At 38.4% G+C, this 17,001-nt stretch overlaps 1 protein-coding gene across 1 annotated transcript in view; it reads left to right on the top strand.

Moving 5' to 3' along the window:
- Window positions 1–17,001, top strand: part of AHI1 (Abelson helper integration site 1) — a 203,861-nt gene that overhangs the window by 143,755 nt on the left and 43,105 nt on the right. The window contains exon 22 of the mRNA XM_047102438.1: window positions 13,454–13,616. Within this exon, the coding sequence (XP_046958394.1) occupies window positions 13,454–13,616 (163 nt within the window). The remainder of the gene's footprint in view (window positions 1–13,453; window positions 13,617–17,001) is intronic.

A 17,001-nucleotide genomic window follows, 5' to 3' on the forward strand; every position in this document is an offset into this window, starting at 1 on the left:
TATATACTATATTTATTTTATATGTGTATATGTATGTATCTTTATTTTATATATGTATATGTATGTCTTTATTATATATATCTTTATAAACATATGTATATGTATATATACATATCCTTACGTACATACATAAACATATATGTATGTGTGTGTATATATATTAAATCTAATGTCTATTCCTCAGGGATAGTTTCTCTTAACTTCTTTGATTCCTGTGTAGAGTTATACTTTACTATCTCTTTATATTTATCATAATTTTTGGTTGATAACTGGACATTTGAAATGATATAAATTGGCAGACATGGAAATTAGATTCTCTATACCCACCCGCAGGATTTGTCATTTTTTGTTATTGTTACTATTTTAGTTGGTGACTTTCCTGAAGTAATTATATAAAGTCTATATTTTTTTGGTTTTTTGATCACTGAAATGTCTGTTTGGTTAGCTTAGTAGTCAACTAATGGTTGGACAGAAATTGCCTTAAATGCCTGGAACCAAGTTCTGCACCCTTTTCCAAGGGGCTCTGTGTGTGTTGGGACTTGTTTTCATTGCTTCAATATGCTGTTTATAACTCTGTCTTAGTTAGATTTTACTTTCTGTTTGCACAGAGGTCAACCAGAGATGAAAATTAGAGCCTTCTCTGGTCTTTCTTAGGCATACACACAGTCCTGCACATGTACATGGCCTTCTAGATTTCCAGGAATATGTGGGAGCTTTTCAGAGTATCCTGAAGACATATCATTTCCCAGTTTTGCCTTTTAATTTTTGGCCAGCCCCTTACTTTTCCTAACTCATATCATCATCTGAGTTGCCACTGATGGTTTTTGATAAATATCCTCAGGATACAGCTGTTCACACTTCTGGCTCTGACTCACATCAAATAAAGATGAGTCCAGAGAATGGAACTTTACAGACTTTTCAGGGGCTGCCATATAGGTCATATAATGACCCTTCTCTGGATATAGGGCTTTGGAGGCACTCTGAACCCATTTTGCCCTATCTGGTGACTGCTAGCCTTATGGTTTTCAGTTACCATTGTTGCGAGTCTGTTTTTGAGGCTGCCATAGAGCTGGTAAGAGAGTGATGGGAACAGGACAGGTTAAAATTCCTCAAAGTTTGCAGTTTTTGCCAAGATTCAACTGTGTGTGTGTGTGTGTGTGAGAGAGAGAGAGAGAGAGAGAGAGAGAGTGAGAGAGGGAGAGGGAGAGGGAGAATACATGCTTTTTGAATTGTTGCAACCCTTTGGCTAATTTTCATACTTATTAAAAAGTTGAGGGGCGCCTGGGTGGCGCAGTCGGTTAAGCGTCCGACTTCAGCCAGGTCACGATCTCGCGGTCCGTGAGTTCGAGCCCCGCGTCAGGCTCTGGGCTGATGGCTCGGAGCCTGGAGCCTGTTTCCGATTCTGTGTCTCCCTCTCTCTCTGCCCCTCCCCCGTTCATGCTCTGTCTCTCTCTGTCCCAAAAATAAATAAACGTTGAAAAAAAAAAAAAAAAAAGTTGGTTTTGACCATTTTTGCCAGTGTGCTTGCCTTTATGGAAGAGCCGGTTTTCATTACTCCCCTGTTCCAAAAGTGCTTCCCCTTTACTCATTTGTTCTAAAGTTAAAATTTTCCACTTCCATCTTAAAAATTCCATTTGCTGATTCATATTTTTCTATTTGAAATGGTAAGTTTCATGTTCCTTAAGTGTGTACATCTCCATACATAACACAGTTAAAATTATATACTAACATAGGGACATTTTCCATTAAGCTTTTTCATCATCTTTCTGTTATTCTTCTTCCCCACCAAACCACATGTTCACATGCATGTACATGAGCTTTTTCTGGCATATTTGGATTGACATTAGAATTGGAAATAGGGAAGCGTGTTTAAATAAGATGAGCAGTGAATTATTGATGTGTAGCTATCAGCAACCTAAAAAGCTTTTCTTTACATTTAAACTTATTACCCAAGATCCTTTTGCAAAGTTTTTCCTAATTAACTCTGCCTGTAGCATTTCAGTAATTCCCTCCACCCTTAAATATAAAGTGCAGTGATCAGATGGGCACATATGTTAATATACATAAAAAGCTGTGACCTTGGCCCAGTGATGGTTTCCCACATAACTTCCCAGTTTGGTGTCATCCATTAATTGTGAATAAGAAGCTAATATGAAGAAAATGCTTTGATGATCTTCTTTAGGTGCCTTCTTTAATAGAAATGCCAAGTGTTTAATACCCTCCTTTCAGCATATTCTTAAGGAAAGTCACAGTCAATGAACCAAGCAGCTTCATATTTACTTGGTTCCATGAAGGCCTCTAACTTCAAAATTAAATCTGTAAATTTAGTGACTAAAAGCATAGGCTTAGGAGAAAAGCAGACCTGTATGCACAGATATACACACACACACACACACACACACACACGCACACACACACACAGAATATACTTGTATACTCTTTGTGCTTAGCACATCCCTGGCATATAGTAAACATTAAATAAATGGTAGATACATATATTTCTAGATATAACTACACGAATACACACATACCTATAGCATCACAAATTATTAAATACCAGTAGATGTATATTGATGCTGAGAAAAGACTCAAACAGATTCATACACTTGTTTTAGAATTAGTAAATGTAAAATCTTGGTTGATTAAAACTAAAACATCTAAATGAGATGTGTTTATATAAAATATCTCATAAAACAGATTATTGTAAATTTATTAACTTCTTCTAAACTTTAAAAATAAAGATTTTTTAGTGTACAGTATTTGAAACTATATTTTTCTTAATTTTATGCTAAGCATTTTCAGGTCAAGAACTGTAGGCTGCATTTCTCTGTATTTCCTATACTGTGTCTATGGCCTTCTATATAGCACATACTTGAGATATTTATTACATGACTGAGATCTTAATTAATTCATCTTTTTAGAAATTGTTTATAATCTGTTAATAAATTTAACACATGTTTTTAGGAGTGCTTTTTTAAAAATTTTTTTTTAACGTTTATTTATTTTTGAGACAGAGAGACAGAGCATGAACAGGGGAGGGGCAGAGAGAGAGGGAGACACAGAATCTGAAATAGGCTCCAGGCTCTGAGCTGTCAGCACAGAGCCCGACGCGGGGCTCGAACTTACGGAGCGTGAGATCAAGGAGTGCTTTTAAGTAGATCTCAAAAGTTTCTGTAATAGATTGTCTTGAAATATTAAGGATTACAACTGTTTGCACTTAGAATTGGTGCTCAGGAAATCCTGAAGATGCCATTAAGCACCAAAAAGAGATTTAAATTTCATTCTCAAAAGACTTGTCTTCAGACCTTATGTTATTTTTAAGTAACAGGTGTTTTATGACTATTATGCATACTTAAGCACAGAGGCATAAACCTGTACCTCACTCTAAAAGAAAACAATGGAAATTATTGCTTATTTCAACATTGGAGTCCCTACTAAGTGCCTTTTCAAGTTTAGAGAGGGTTTTTCCAAAGTAGTTTTACAGCAATACAGGTCTGTCTGTTTGAAGACCCTTTTATAACTTATTTATCTATTTATGTTTATTTTTAAGTTCTTTAACATTTATGTAGTTATGTACTTTTGAAATTTTTTTACTACCTCTCACAACCCTATGGCTATGGAAAGACCTGGCTAGGTAAGTATCATCTACAGGTAGGTAAAACCAGGTAATAAATACAATACAGTTAAAAAGAATATTCATTTATCATAAGGGATATATTTCTATATATAATCTCTATGAATTTCTGCTTTAAACTATAGAGTTTAAAATTTATAACTGCTAAAACTGTGTTTATAAATTGTGAGTAATATGTTATTTGCAAATACTTGAATTTATTCTTGTTTAAATATATTGTTTGCATCTAGCTCTTAATAATTTTTTATTTACTCATAGCTTATGGTTTATTATAAGAATTTAAAGAAATTTATTATACTTTCAGGAGTAATTCATAACTTAGGGAACCTGGGTGGCTCAGTTAAGCATCCAACTCTTGATTTCAGCTCAGGTCATGATCTCACAGTTTGTGGGTTCCAGCCCCACATCAGGCTCTGTGCTGACAGCATGGAGCCTGCTTCAGATTCTCTCTCTCTCCCTCTCTCTCTCTGCCCCCCCCCGCCCCGCTCATTCACATGTGCGCACTCTCTCTCTCTCAAAAGAAATTAAAAAAAAAAATTCATAAATAATTATTTTAGAATTTAATATGAGCACACACCCTGGTACTGTGTATTAGCAACTTAAAAATAGATAAACAGAAGAGTAACTTGTACAAGTATTAAAAGTAGCCCTTTTTCTGAAAAGGCCTACCGGACCAAAAACAATAAAATATCCAGTAAAACAGAAGCTCTCTGGGGCGCCTGGGTGGCTCAGTCGGTTAAGCATCAGACTTTAGCTCAGGTCATGATCTCTTGGTTTGTGGGTTCAAGCCCCGCATCAGGTCCTGTGCTGACAGCTCAGAACCTAGAGCCTGTTTCAGATTCTGTGTCTCCACCTCTCTCTGCCTCTGGTCCACTTGTGCGCTCTGTCTCAAAAATAAACAAACATTTTTAAAAAATTAAAAAACAAAACAAAACAAAAACAGAAGCTCTCTTAGAGCAGGGATTGTTGTCTGTATTGTTCACTGCTATCCCCCCAGCCTGTCAGAATAGCTCAGGCACGGTAGGTACCTCATAATTGTTGCTCAGTGAACAGATTCTGTTTTTCAGTTCTGCTTGTTTTCCTGTTTTAAAGATCTCACTAATCCTTAAGAGGTTGTAGGGAAACTGAAGGAATGTTTGCCCTGACTCCTGGTTTCAGTTTGATCATGTGCTTATTGATAAAATGACGGAGTAGATGTTAAATTACTCAGCTCTAGAGCTAGTCAGCATTTCAGTGAGACAAGAGGAAAACTAAGCAAGATAAGTAAAACTAATAGGAAAGGAAGAGCAGGTTTACTTTTTCTTTTTTTAAAGTTTTGCCACTAACACTTTGTTACAAGATTTGGCTTTATATTTTATGCTTCTTACCCATTCAGTTGCATACTTTATATGTGCAAAAAAGAAGTGTGCATGTTCTATAAAGTAGATCAGTGAAATAAAATACTAACTAAACTTTTAAGTATGTTAGAGTCACCTGGAAGGCTTGTTAAAACACAGATTGTTGGGCCCATCCCCAAATAAATTATTTTAGTTGCTCTGGAATGGGGTCTGAGAATTTGCATTTTTAACAAATTTCCAGGTAATGTTGCTGCTGCTGGTCTGGAGAGCACACCATAAAAACCCTAATTTAAATCAATGATTCATAATTCTCTTTTTGCTATCCCTTCCAAGAAAGAAAAATTACACTGCCATTTTTCTTCACTAACAACAACAACAACAAAATCTGTACTCCAGTCTATAAAATAGCCTGCATCATTCTCTTGATTTTTTTAGGAGATAACCAATAAAAGGTTACATCTGAGCTCCTTCTCAAATGAAGCACTAATGATTCAGTGTAACAAAATGTGTGAATTACGATTTCTAACAGGAAAAATTTTAAGTGATACCAATCATCAAATAAAATGAGTGGCTTTATGTGTGAAGTCCAAAGGTCAAGTCATTCCTATTTGTCAAAGAAGTAGTAATTTCTAAATGGTAATTCAGAAGAAATGCTGTATTGTTGTTCTTTATTCAGTGCCAGGAGGCTTTTCCGGTGTAGTGTTGTAGCAGTTCAACAAGGTTTTCCAATTTATGGATGATCACAAATAATATAGCTACACTATTATCCAACAAATTACTATTTTGAATTTACCTTGAAATTTGTGAATGTTATTTTTTTGGAATAGTTTCCTGAGTACATGTTATAGAATTTTGAAAGCTCAAGGGTATAACACATAGCATCTGGTCCAGACCTGTTCATTTACAGCCATCCAGTCTGAGTGTTTTATGGTACATTTCAGCCTTGGAGGTCCAAACAGGACTGGTAACTAAACATGTTAATTCCTAGTTTGGTATTCTTTCCATTACCTTAGTTACTTTACCAGAAGATATTTGGAATTTAGTATTTTCAAATATTTGTTTCATAAAGTGTTTAAGGTTCACATATACTAACATTATATAGTAGGATAGGAACAGATAGTTTGTCTGGCACAGAGACAATAAACTTTGTGCAATTATTTACTTTTTTTAATCTCTGTTTTCTTAATTTATTATTATCCAGATAAGATCAGTTAAAAATAATAGGACCTTGGTTTCTTTTTTTATAAACATCTGTGGGGTATCTTACATAGTACTTATGGAAATAATCATAAGAGACCATATATCTTCCTACCACATGATGCTTGAAATGGGCTGTATGCTTTTTATTCCTCTCATGAAATAAAATACAGTCCCAGTGTCACTTAGTAAAGTAGTCATTGGAATATTCAGTAATGTATTTCTGTGCGATTTAGAATTTTTTGTTAAATTTGGTTTTCTACTAGCATTTTTTAATCTGCTCTTTTTTTCTATTTTAGTAATAAAGACCAAATATTCTGTAATTGACATCATTGAGGAATGAGACTTTCTTAAATCTTATTTTACTTGTTAAATGGTTGCTGGGGGCAGTGGGTGGGCATAGCCATGGCAGGAAAGGGGGGCCCACCCAGAGACTGATGCTCAAGGGCATGGCGGTTGGCAAGACATACCTACTCATGAGCTGTGCCACCGACGCCTTCCTGGAGGAGTGGTGCCCACCATCTTCAGTGCAGTCAGCTACAGGGCGGAGGGCAAGCACCCCATCCTGAGACTCTGTGATACAGCAGAACAGGAAGATAGACATCAGACAGGAACACTATGGTCATCTGAGGCCTGTATCTTATGCAGTGCGTGATGTCTTCCTTACATGCTTCTCTGTGACCTTATTTCGAAATGTGAAAGAGGAGTGGGCATCAGAACTTAGAGAACACACACTAAATGTGCCTCGTTTAGTAGGAACTCAGACTGATCTTCAAGGTGAGCCCCAAAACTTTAGCAAAACTGAATATGAAAGAAAATCTTGTTTATATATAGAACAAGGACAGAATCTAGCAAGAGACAGGGGCCACCATGTGGAAAGTTCAACTTTAACCCAGAGGGATTGAAGATAGTGTTTGATGAGGCTGTTGTAGCCATTATAATTCCAGAGAAAAACACTGTGCGAAAAAAAAAAAAAAAAGGATCAAGATATATAAACTGCTCTTTGATTACATGAGAAGTTTCTTCGTTGGCCAAGGAAACAGTTTCTTTCTCTCAGAAAGCATTTGAAATACTACAGCTGTACCCAGACTTCTTATAACCTCTTGTAAAAAAAAAAAAAAAAGCAGTTTACAGCTTGAGAGAAGAGGGTGGGGGAACCCTGTTGCCAATTCTACAAAATTAAGAATGTTTCCTCAATGTCCAAGAAGCAGAAAACAGCATTTGAAACACAATCTATTATAAATGTTTCAGCTGGAAGGTACAGTCTCTCAGGGGTTTGCTAGTTTAAAAAGCTACAGACCCATCATGTTGTAACTACATAAAACCCAGTACATTTACACGTAAATGGAACTGCCTGACTGAGACATACTCATTTCTGCACAGTCCTTATGGAGTCTGCAGAAAGAAGTGTCTTCTCCATTTGCTCCAGTTAATTGTTCTTGCATGTAAGTTGCTGTACCAGTATACCCAGAGTGATAAACCCAAGGCCAGCCACGTAGCCAGAGCTCACTTTAAGCATCTCCTGTATACGTGAGGAGAAAATATGTAAAATCAAAAAAGAACAATGTTTTATCATTTGAAACACAAGTGTAACCTGAATATATCTATACTAAAGCTTAATGCACTTTCTTAAAGAATGCCAAATGTGTAATAAAGTCGTAAGTGCATTTACCTTGAGCACTAAAACTGTACACATTTTAGTTGATGTGCCTTAAATTGTAACAAGTCTTCTGGCAAAAAAAATAATAAACCTGAGATGTTACTTTTCGTTTCACTTTATGTTAATTGGTCATAATCCTGCCAATAACCATAAGGAGGACTTTTAATACGTCTTTGGCTGAGGGGCGCCTGGGTGGCTCATTTGGTTAAGCATCTGACTTTGGTTCAGGCCGTGATCTCATGGTTTGTAAGTTCAAGCCCCACACTGGGCTCTGCACTGACAGTACGGAGCCTGTTTGGGATTCCCTTTCTCTCCTTCTCTCTACCTTTCCCCAACTCGCTCTCACTGTCTCTCTCAAAATAAATAAATGAACTTTTTAAAATAAGTCTTTGGCTGAGTACTAATGTCTGTGCTTGGGGTAAAACTCCATAAGGAAAAGACCATCAGAAATTAGCTACACAACAGAATGGGAACAATTCACATTCCTGACAGCCATAATGGCAAAACCTCCTCAAGTGTGGGGCGTCGAGGAAAATTAGCAGGAAACAGTGGGGGTTATTGAGCCCTAGACTAAAATCCTCATGAATCTGTTCTAACAAAACTTAAAATCAAACCTGAAAAGGGTCAAACTAATCTCAATGACTACACACCAGTAAAAGATCCAATTCTCTTTAAGGGAATACAAGAAAATCCAGCATTCACCAAAGTAAAATTCACATGTATTAGTTCCCTAGGGCTGTAGTAACAAATTACCACAAACACAGTGTGGCTTAAAACAATGAAAGTTTATTCTTTTACTATTTCTAGAGGCCAGGAGTCTGAAATCAAGTTAAGCAAGGAGAAAGCGGAGGGAATGTGGTAGGATTCAGGTCCACGTTGTCTGCAGCCTGGCACAAAGAAGTTCCCGATGATTGTAGACCCAGCTGAAGCGGTCCTAAAGGAGAAAGTACGCAAGTTTATGAGTTTATTCAGCATAACTTTGCTTGTTGAATGACTTGGGACCATTATTAATATTGATTTTTAGATTATATTATAATTGAAGTTGCAAGAAACATCTGCTGCTCAGCAATACTGGTTAATGTTCCCTCTGTACACTGGTTTCGAGAGCCACTGAGAACTCTTCAGAGACAACTACAATAAAAATTTCTCAGAAGATAATACGAAGAGAAATTTACCTCAATGTCTTACAACAGCCTGGCAGACCCTGCTTACCAAGAAATAGTCTCTGACGAGCACTGCTTTGAAGACTAAAAAAGGAATGTCAGGAAAAAAATAAATAAAAGCTTACCCTGGCACTCCCATCATGACTGCACCCAAGTAGTTTGGCCAGTTTGAAAAGAAGGAACTCTGTTTCAAGTATGTGAATTACGGACAAAATGTGATTGAGTGAATTTTGTTTAAAAAAAAAAAAAATCTCATTTCCCAGACCTGCCATTACCAACATGGGCACATGAACGAATTTTTTAAACTTCTTTTGCAGAAATATTTCATAACTGCTCTGTCAGCTCAAAGATACTGCTGAGGGTGTTGTGTCGTTCCTACATGCTCAAGCACTGTGTGCAAAGCAGTGGCGCGTTATAGAAGACACTCGTCACAAGAATGGTCGAGACAATTTCCTATGACAAGACCTACCAAAATAAAGAGGAAAGTAGACACGGTGTTAAGTTAAAAGAAATCTCCTGATGGGATTGCGTCTCTCAACTTTTTTATGGAGCTTTACGCTACCCTAAAATAGCAAGATAATAACAAAATGTAATTGGAGATGGGGGAGACAATTGACGTAGAATCCACTGCAAATTTTAAAAAGCAGAGAAGTTTTTTGTGTATACGAAGATGCTCAGAAGAGAGTAAGTGATCCTCAGATGAGAAGACATTCTGGATAAAAACACCCACTGTAGTGTAAGCAGACTCTATAGATTAGATAGCAGAATATAAGCCGTGTGGCTTTAGTCCCGTACCTTCAGTACGATGAAGGAATGGCCATAACTCCACTGCCAGGATGTGGACTGTTGGCATGTGCAGCACACGGATTCCTCACTGTATAGCGGTTTTTCGCTTAAATGTCAGTAATGGTATGATGGTGACATGCTCCAAAGACGGTTTCTTTGCTTTGAGGGATGTAGCCTCCCTAATGATGTTGGTGATGGAGTTTGGTGACGAGGCCATCGTTTCTACACCAGGAGATAAAATAATGGTGTTGAACACCATACTGTAAGCTGGTAAGGCTCTAAAATGGGTAGAATTAAGGTGTCCATTTGCAGTGCCATGGCAGGTAGTAGTGAGTGATTCATCTGACACCATCAGGTTGTAGAACTGGGTCAATCTGCCAGGACTGCTGTAACAAAGTACCAATAAACTAAGGGCTTAAAAATTTTTTGCTCACAGTTCTAGAAATTGGAAGTCCAGAATCAAGTAGCCAGCTGGGTTGGTTTCTCCTGAGACCTCCCTCCTTGACTTGCAGACAGCTGCTTTCTCACTGTGTCCTCATATGCCCTTTTTCTCTGTGCATGCATGTTCCTGCTGTTTCTTCCTCTTTTTTTATAAGGACAGCAGTCCTGTTGGATTAGGGCCCCACCCATATGACTTTATTTAACCTTAATTACCTCCATAAGGCCCTATCTCCAAATACAGTCACATGGTAGTTAGGGCTCCAACCTATGAATTTGGGGGGCATACAGTTCAGTCCATAACAGGGTCAAAGAGGATGGAACATAACTTACAAAGACTGGAGGGCTGTGTAACACTAGTGTTCTATAGGGGCACCTGAGTGGCTCAGCTGGTTGGGCATCAGACTCTTAATTTAGGCTCAGGTCATGATTTCACAGTCATGGGATCAAGCCCCACATTGGACTCTGCACTGACAGCCAGAACCTGCTTGGAATTCTCCCTTTCTCACCCTCTCCCTCTCTGTCTCTGTCTCTCTCTCTCAAGATAAATAAACATTAAAAAAAATAGTGTGCAATATTTGTGTAAGGAGGATAATCAGTGGATACTTTAACAGGCAAGTTGAAATGTAGGATCTTAGAGGTCTTTTGGACCCCTGTACCTCTGAAGAGACTCTTATCAAATACCATAGTGGAGAATTCAGGAAAGGTTTTCTGGCTCTAGGTTGATGGATTCCAGATTGTCAGTAATCCACCCAAGGACCCATGCCTGATACGGGACTTCATAAATGATTCTCTTGCCTGAGCCAAATCGCTCCTGCCCTTCTTCCGAGCAGCCAGCTCTGGCTCCTGATAAATAAGCACACACCAACCTCATCCTTCCATAAGATTCACCCACGTTGTGCTGTGTCGGTGCACCAGTGCCAGGGTGAGGAGCCCACTGGTTTCTGCGGCTGGAAATCAGGTGTCGTGAAAGAGCAGGCCTGCAGGTGACCCAGGTCTTGATTCTCTGTGCAGAGCCAGCCACTTACATGGTGCCGCCCAGAACTGCGTCTGCTCTTCCCTGAGGTTTGGGGAACTCTGTCCCTCGTCCCTTCTTCTCTCTGCTACTTCCTCGTGTGTTTGATTCCAGACAAAGACGTCCTATAAATGTATTTAGTTTTGGACAAAAAAAAAAAGTAACTCCTTATAGTTTAGACAAGCTACTAAAGTTCTTGGTACATAAAATCCCTCAGTTATAAAATTGAAATGAGAATTCATACCATCACAGGATTGTCTAAGAACGTACATAAGCAGCTAGAATTGTACCTAGACTGTGGCAGGCATTCAGAACATTTTTATTAGCTTTCTTCTTCTGTGACAGTGCCAGCTAGAAGAATAAAGGAGAAAAGGTTTGGAGAAGACAGAAGGAAGGAAGAGCTAAAAGTTCCACTTTTACAGGACGCCTGGGTGGCTCAGTTGGTTAAGCTTCTGGCCTCGGCTCAGGTCGTGATCTCACGGTCTGTGAGTTCGAGCCCTGCGTGGGGCTCTGTGCTGACAGCTCGGAGCCTGGAGCTTGCTTTGGATTCTGTGTCTCCCTCTCTGTCTGCCCCTCCCCTGCTCTCTTTCTCTCTCTCTCTCTCAAAAATAAATAAACATTAAAAAAATTTTTTTTAAGTTCCACTTTTACATAAGTAGTTTGGCATCAGTACACTAAAAGTTATAAAAGATTTGTAAACTTGAAACCACATCCTGTATAGCATATTGTTTATTACAGACTGTGCTAAGCAGTACAATAGGAATGGCATTTGTACCATTTGAATTAAATTATTTTTACTGCCCTTATACCATATAGTGACAGCAGGTAAGTCCACATTTATCCATTAAAATATCCTGGTTAATGTGTTAATAAATATTGTAAACTAAAAGGCACCACAAAGAGATTTGTAAACTGTTATGGAATCTCCTGCTTAAAACCCTTCTCTCTTCCCATGGCCTCTATTATGAGCATGAGCTCCTACAACGTGCATGATCTAGCCCCTACTTGTCCCTGTACCCTCTTTCCCCCACCTGGCTAGTTAGGCTCTTGCTGCTAATTCAGGCTCCCACCATATTGAATATTTTGGGTTTCTCTTCCCTGGACTCACACAAGCAATACAGTCTGCCCAAGACATGCTTTCTGTCTCTTCACCTGGTTAATTCCTGATTATCCTTTATTCTCCTGGAGAGCCAAAATGAGGTAGCCCTTCTAGAAAGGGTCCTATTTATTATTATATATTTAGCCCCTAGCCTAGTAGCAGGCGCATTAGGATTTCAGTAAACACTTGTTAAGTGAATGAATCAGTACGTAACCTAAATGCACAAAGGATTGTAATGATACTTTTCCATTACATACATAGTTGTATAACCTGTTAATTTTCAGACGCCATTTAAGTAGGAAAAGAAGTAGTTTCTTCTTTAGTATACATATTATGTTCTGTGTTATACAATACATGACATATAAAATGGATTGAGGTCTGCCTCATCCTTATAACTGCTCTGAGGGATTTGTTAAATTTCTGTGCAAGCCATTCATTTTTATTGGGTTTTTTAAAAATAAAAAGATCGAATACAGTGACTACCATACAGTATAGGAGAGAGTATTCTTGTAGAAAGACTTTTCTTCTTAAATTTGTATCTGGTGAAAATAACTTTATTAAGAGTATTTTTAATCAAAAGACTTAGTTTGATATAAAATACCAAAAAAAGCATGTGTTCATGGGAAAATATATTTTTAAAAGAGACATTAACAGTGATCAAGTGATCACAATGAAGTTATGTAATCAGGCTGTTTCATTACGTTTTGCTGTTTGTAAAATTGTTGACGTTCTGAGGGATTTTTTTTCAGTTACATCTGCTTAGCACAGAGCATGGGATCCAAAGGGAGTATAAGACAATTCTAAGAGAGTGAATGGTGTGTGAGCCTTCTTTTTATTTGCTTCACAAGTAATTCACTTAAAAAAAAAATTAACATCTGCTATTTTGAAGCTAATCTTAGTGTATTGAATGCTCTTAACCATTTCTCAATCCCGCAGTCTTTTATCTTGCTTCTCCTGCTGTGTTCCCACCACCCCTGATCCCATTAGCAAACCTTGAGACAGCCTCAGACTTACCAAAGTACTGCTTTGGTTTCAGCTGCTCTTCTGCAAGAGGAAGTGAATGTTGGGGGTTTTCTCTGTGGTACAGTTGTGATAAAGCTGTGGTGGTCTTATCTCTCTCGTAGGTAGTGGCTCTTTATGACTACACAGCAAATCGATCAGATGAACTAAGCATCCATCGCGGAGACATTATCCGAGTGTTTTTCAAAGATAATGAGGACTGGTGGTATGGCAGCAGAGGAAAGGGACAGGAGGGTTATTTCCCAGCTAATCATGTGGCTAGTGAAAGTAAGTTTTATGCTCCCTTCCTGGCTTACTAATATGGTATAACTGATAGTCCAAGATTTTATCATCTGCTACCCTTTACTCTCTCTGTAACTTTTGCATATGTTTACCAATGGGTATTGCTTTTCATTCTCTTGATGCAAAAAATAAAAATAAAAAGGTGGCACTGATGCACTAGAAAGCTACTACATTCCGAGATTGGAATATTTGCTTCATGGACTTAGCCCAGGGGAGCTGCCTGTCTAGCTACCAACATTCTTCAGCCCTACGTGCCGGCCACCTGCTTCATACACTCATGTCGGCTCATCTCTTGCCACAGTGACTTCTCACTTGACAGGCCCTGTGAGAACCAGTCTCTTTTTTACTCTGTATACCTCAGTCCTGGCTGGTACCTGCTAGAATGGAACCACATCAGGTTGTTTCATTCTCGGGTGAATTAAATCCCCATTTGTGAGAGGCAAAGGAAATGAGCTGGAGAAGAAGTTCTAAATAGGAGTTTGTGAGAGCTGTAGATGTCCTAGCAGGCATTGGAGAGGTACAAATAGAACTAATACAGAGAGCCTGAAGATAAAACAGTTTAAAGACTGAAGAAAGGAGAGAAGTGGAGCAGTGCTTCTTGAGAAGAATGCTTCTTATCAGCAGTTCACTGGATGGTTTGGTGCAAAAGCACAATATTCAGGGGTCAGGAAAACTGACTTTTAATCCTTGCTTGACAGCTAATATCAATATGCCTCAGTTTCCTCCTACAAAATGAGGAAGTTCAGCTCCGTCACCTGTAAGCTTCCTTCCAGAAACACTAAAATTGTATAGTTCTGGTTTAAAATGTAGTACAGGCAGCCTTGAGAGCACACTTTTTTGAATCATTATTGTTAAGTCCTTTGTTTCTGCAAAAAAGAAAATATTATAAGTAACAGTTTGACTTTCAGGCTAGTCTGCAAAACCCCATTTAACCCAAACTGGCTGAACAAAATACTATTGATTCCTAATGTAAGTTCTGAATTTTGAGAGCAAAAGAGACGAAGGAAAAGAGGAAGAATCGTTTCTTCCATGAGAACTGGGTGCTAGGCTAGGCGCAGATGAATTTACTTCTCTTTCACCCCCTCTCATTACCGTGTCTGCACCCTGGTACTTCCCAGGGCCCCCTTCCCCAGTCTCCAGAGCTCCTGGTCTCTGCAGCTCTTTCCCTCAGCTAATCTGCTGCTTTCAGCAAAGTCCTCCCTTCAAAAGTGCGAAGTGTCTCAAAAATGACCCACTTCTCTCCCTCATAACAAATTCTTAATTTCCTCCATGCCACTGTTGTAATTCTTCTCTGAGCAATAAATGATTGATAGCTCTTAAAACTGCTTTTAATATTCAAAAGAGGATGCACAGTGGAGAAAAATTAAGAGTGCGGAAAGAAGAAATTTTGGGACAGGTTAATTCCCAGTCACTTTCATAAGCTCAGTACTTGTAACTTGCAGATCGGTTCAGGTGTCCCAGTTCTTCCTTCCCTTTCCCAGTGATGGCTTTCCCTCTAGATCAACAGCCCCAGTTTGGCAGGAGTAACTCCCATTTTCAAGTCAAGAGAGCTGCCGGCCCAATGACAGTCACTCTGCAATATGTCTGTAATTTTAACGAGGTATTATAATCCACTGTTTCTTCTAGACAAAGTGGAAACATTCAAACTATTTTTTTTTACTTGACAGTATAAAAAGATGATGTATTTATTTCCAGGCAGGATGGTATTAGATGTTTTAACTTTAGAGTAGTTATTTTGTTTAGGACAGTTAGTTTGTAGAAATAACCTCTTAGGCTTATGAATCTTGAGAGGCTATAGGTATGTGATCTACAGTGGGTTAAAAATCCATTAAAATTGGTTTCTGTTCCATAATAACCAAAGTGAGACTTCTGAAGCATACTGCAGTGGTGGTTGATGGCTGCATGCAGAAATTAATTCCATGTTCCAAGGAGTGACCATCCTTCGACTGCCATAATTCCTTATTGTATCCCAGGGTAATTGGTATTTGCTTTTGGCCTCAGTCACTGCTTCTTGAAAAAGCCTTTTATCCAGAACACACAAAAAATTCTCAGAAAACCCGAGAATATAATGACTGAATTCTCACTTCATCAGGGGTTATCTTCTTTTCCCCTTTATCCTACTTTATACCTGAATTTAACAAAAACGCACCTGCTCAGTTTTAACTCTAGAGAATAAAGACCATCAGCGGCATATCCCACTCTAAAAATAGTAGGAGAAATTGTCCTTTATCTTCATCTGAAGCCCAGTATGCAAAGCAAATGCTCTAAGGGAGTGTATATATGTGAACAGACTCTGTACCAACCGTTCAGTTGAAAGCCATGTCCTCTAGGAGAACACAATAGAAGTACCCCATTATTATAAAGAACTTACTCCTTTTGTATCTTAAGCCACTGGAAAGAAAAACATGAACAGCTTCACTTAATGACATCTAACATCCTTTCCAATGAGAGATAAAGAAGCCTAATAATAAAATCAACCCATACACAAGGCCAATTAATATATCTTATAATTTAAGGATTTCAATCAGGTATATTTTACCAATGTCTCTCAGTTCAGAGTTGCCCAGGATTTTCATTTAACTGAAACACGTTTTCTGTTTAGTCCTTTAAAATTCCCACATTGATCCTGAGAAACTTAACAGAAGACCATGGGGGAGGGGAAGGAAAAAAAAGAGAGAGGGAGGGAGCTAAACCATAAGAGACTCTTAAAAACTGAGAACAAACTGAGGGTTGATGGAGGATGGGAGGGAGGGGGGGGTGGGTGATAGGTATTGAAGAGGGCACCTGTTGGGATGAGCACTGGGTATTGTATAGAAAACAATTTGACAATAAATTTCATAATTAATTAATAAAGAAAGAAAGAAAGAAAATTCCCACATAAGCTTTTCAGAGTCAACACTGTATGTAAATAGATTATATAAATTATAATCTTAGACTATCAGAACCTTAGACTCAGACTGTGAACAGATTCAATATTGTATATAGCCCTAGCCCCATGCTCATTTATTTCATACCATCTTCCCAAATTATTCTTTCTCCTTACCTCTGCCTGCAAAATCCTACCTATTCTTCAGAGTCTGACATACCTACCACTTCTTGCGTTGAGCATTTGCCATCCACATCAGAACTTGTCTTTATTGTCTCTCTTGAATAATGATATATTCTGTTTTATGTTACAATTGTGAACACGTCTGTCCCTGACCAGATTGTAGGCTCCTTGAGAGCAAAGGCTGTCTTTTGATCCTCTTCCAACTCCTCTACCAGTACCTAGCGGGTAACCTTGCCTGTAGCAGGTTCCTGGTAAATGTGAGTTGAGAGAAAATGAGATAAGCATCTGCATGACCACATAAGAAGTGAAAATGACACCTTC

The sequence above is a fragment of the Lynx rufus genome, unplaced genomic scaffold (genome assembly GCF_022079265.1).
Source record: "Lynx rufus isolate CCGP_SWC_20201006 ecotype Redwood Valley unplaced genomic scaffold, mLynRuf1.p SCAF_6, whole genome shotgun sequence".
NCBI classification, from domain to species: Eukaryota; Metazoa; Chordata; class Mammalia; order Carnivora; family Felidae; genus Lynx; species Lynx rufus.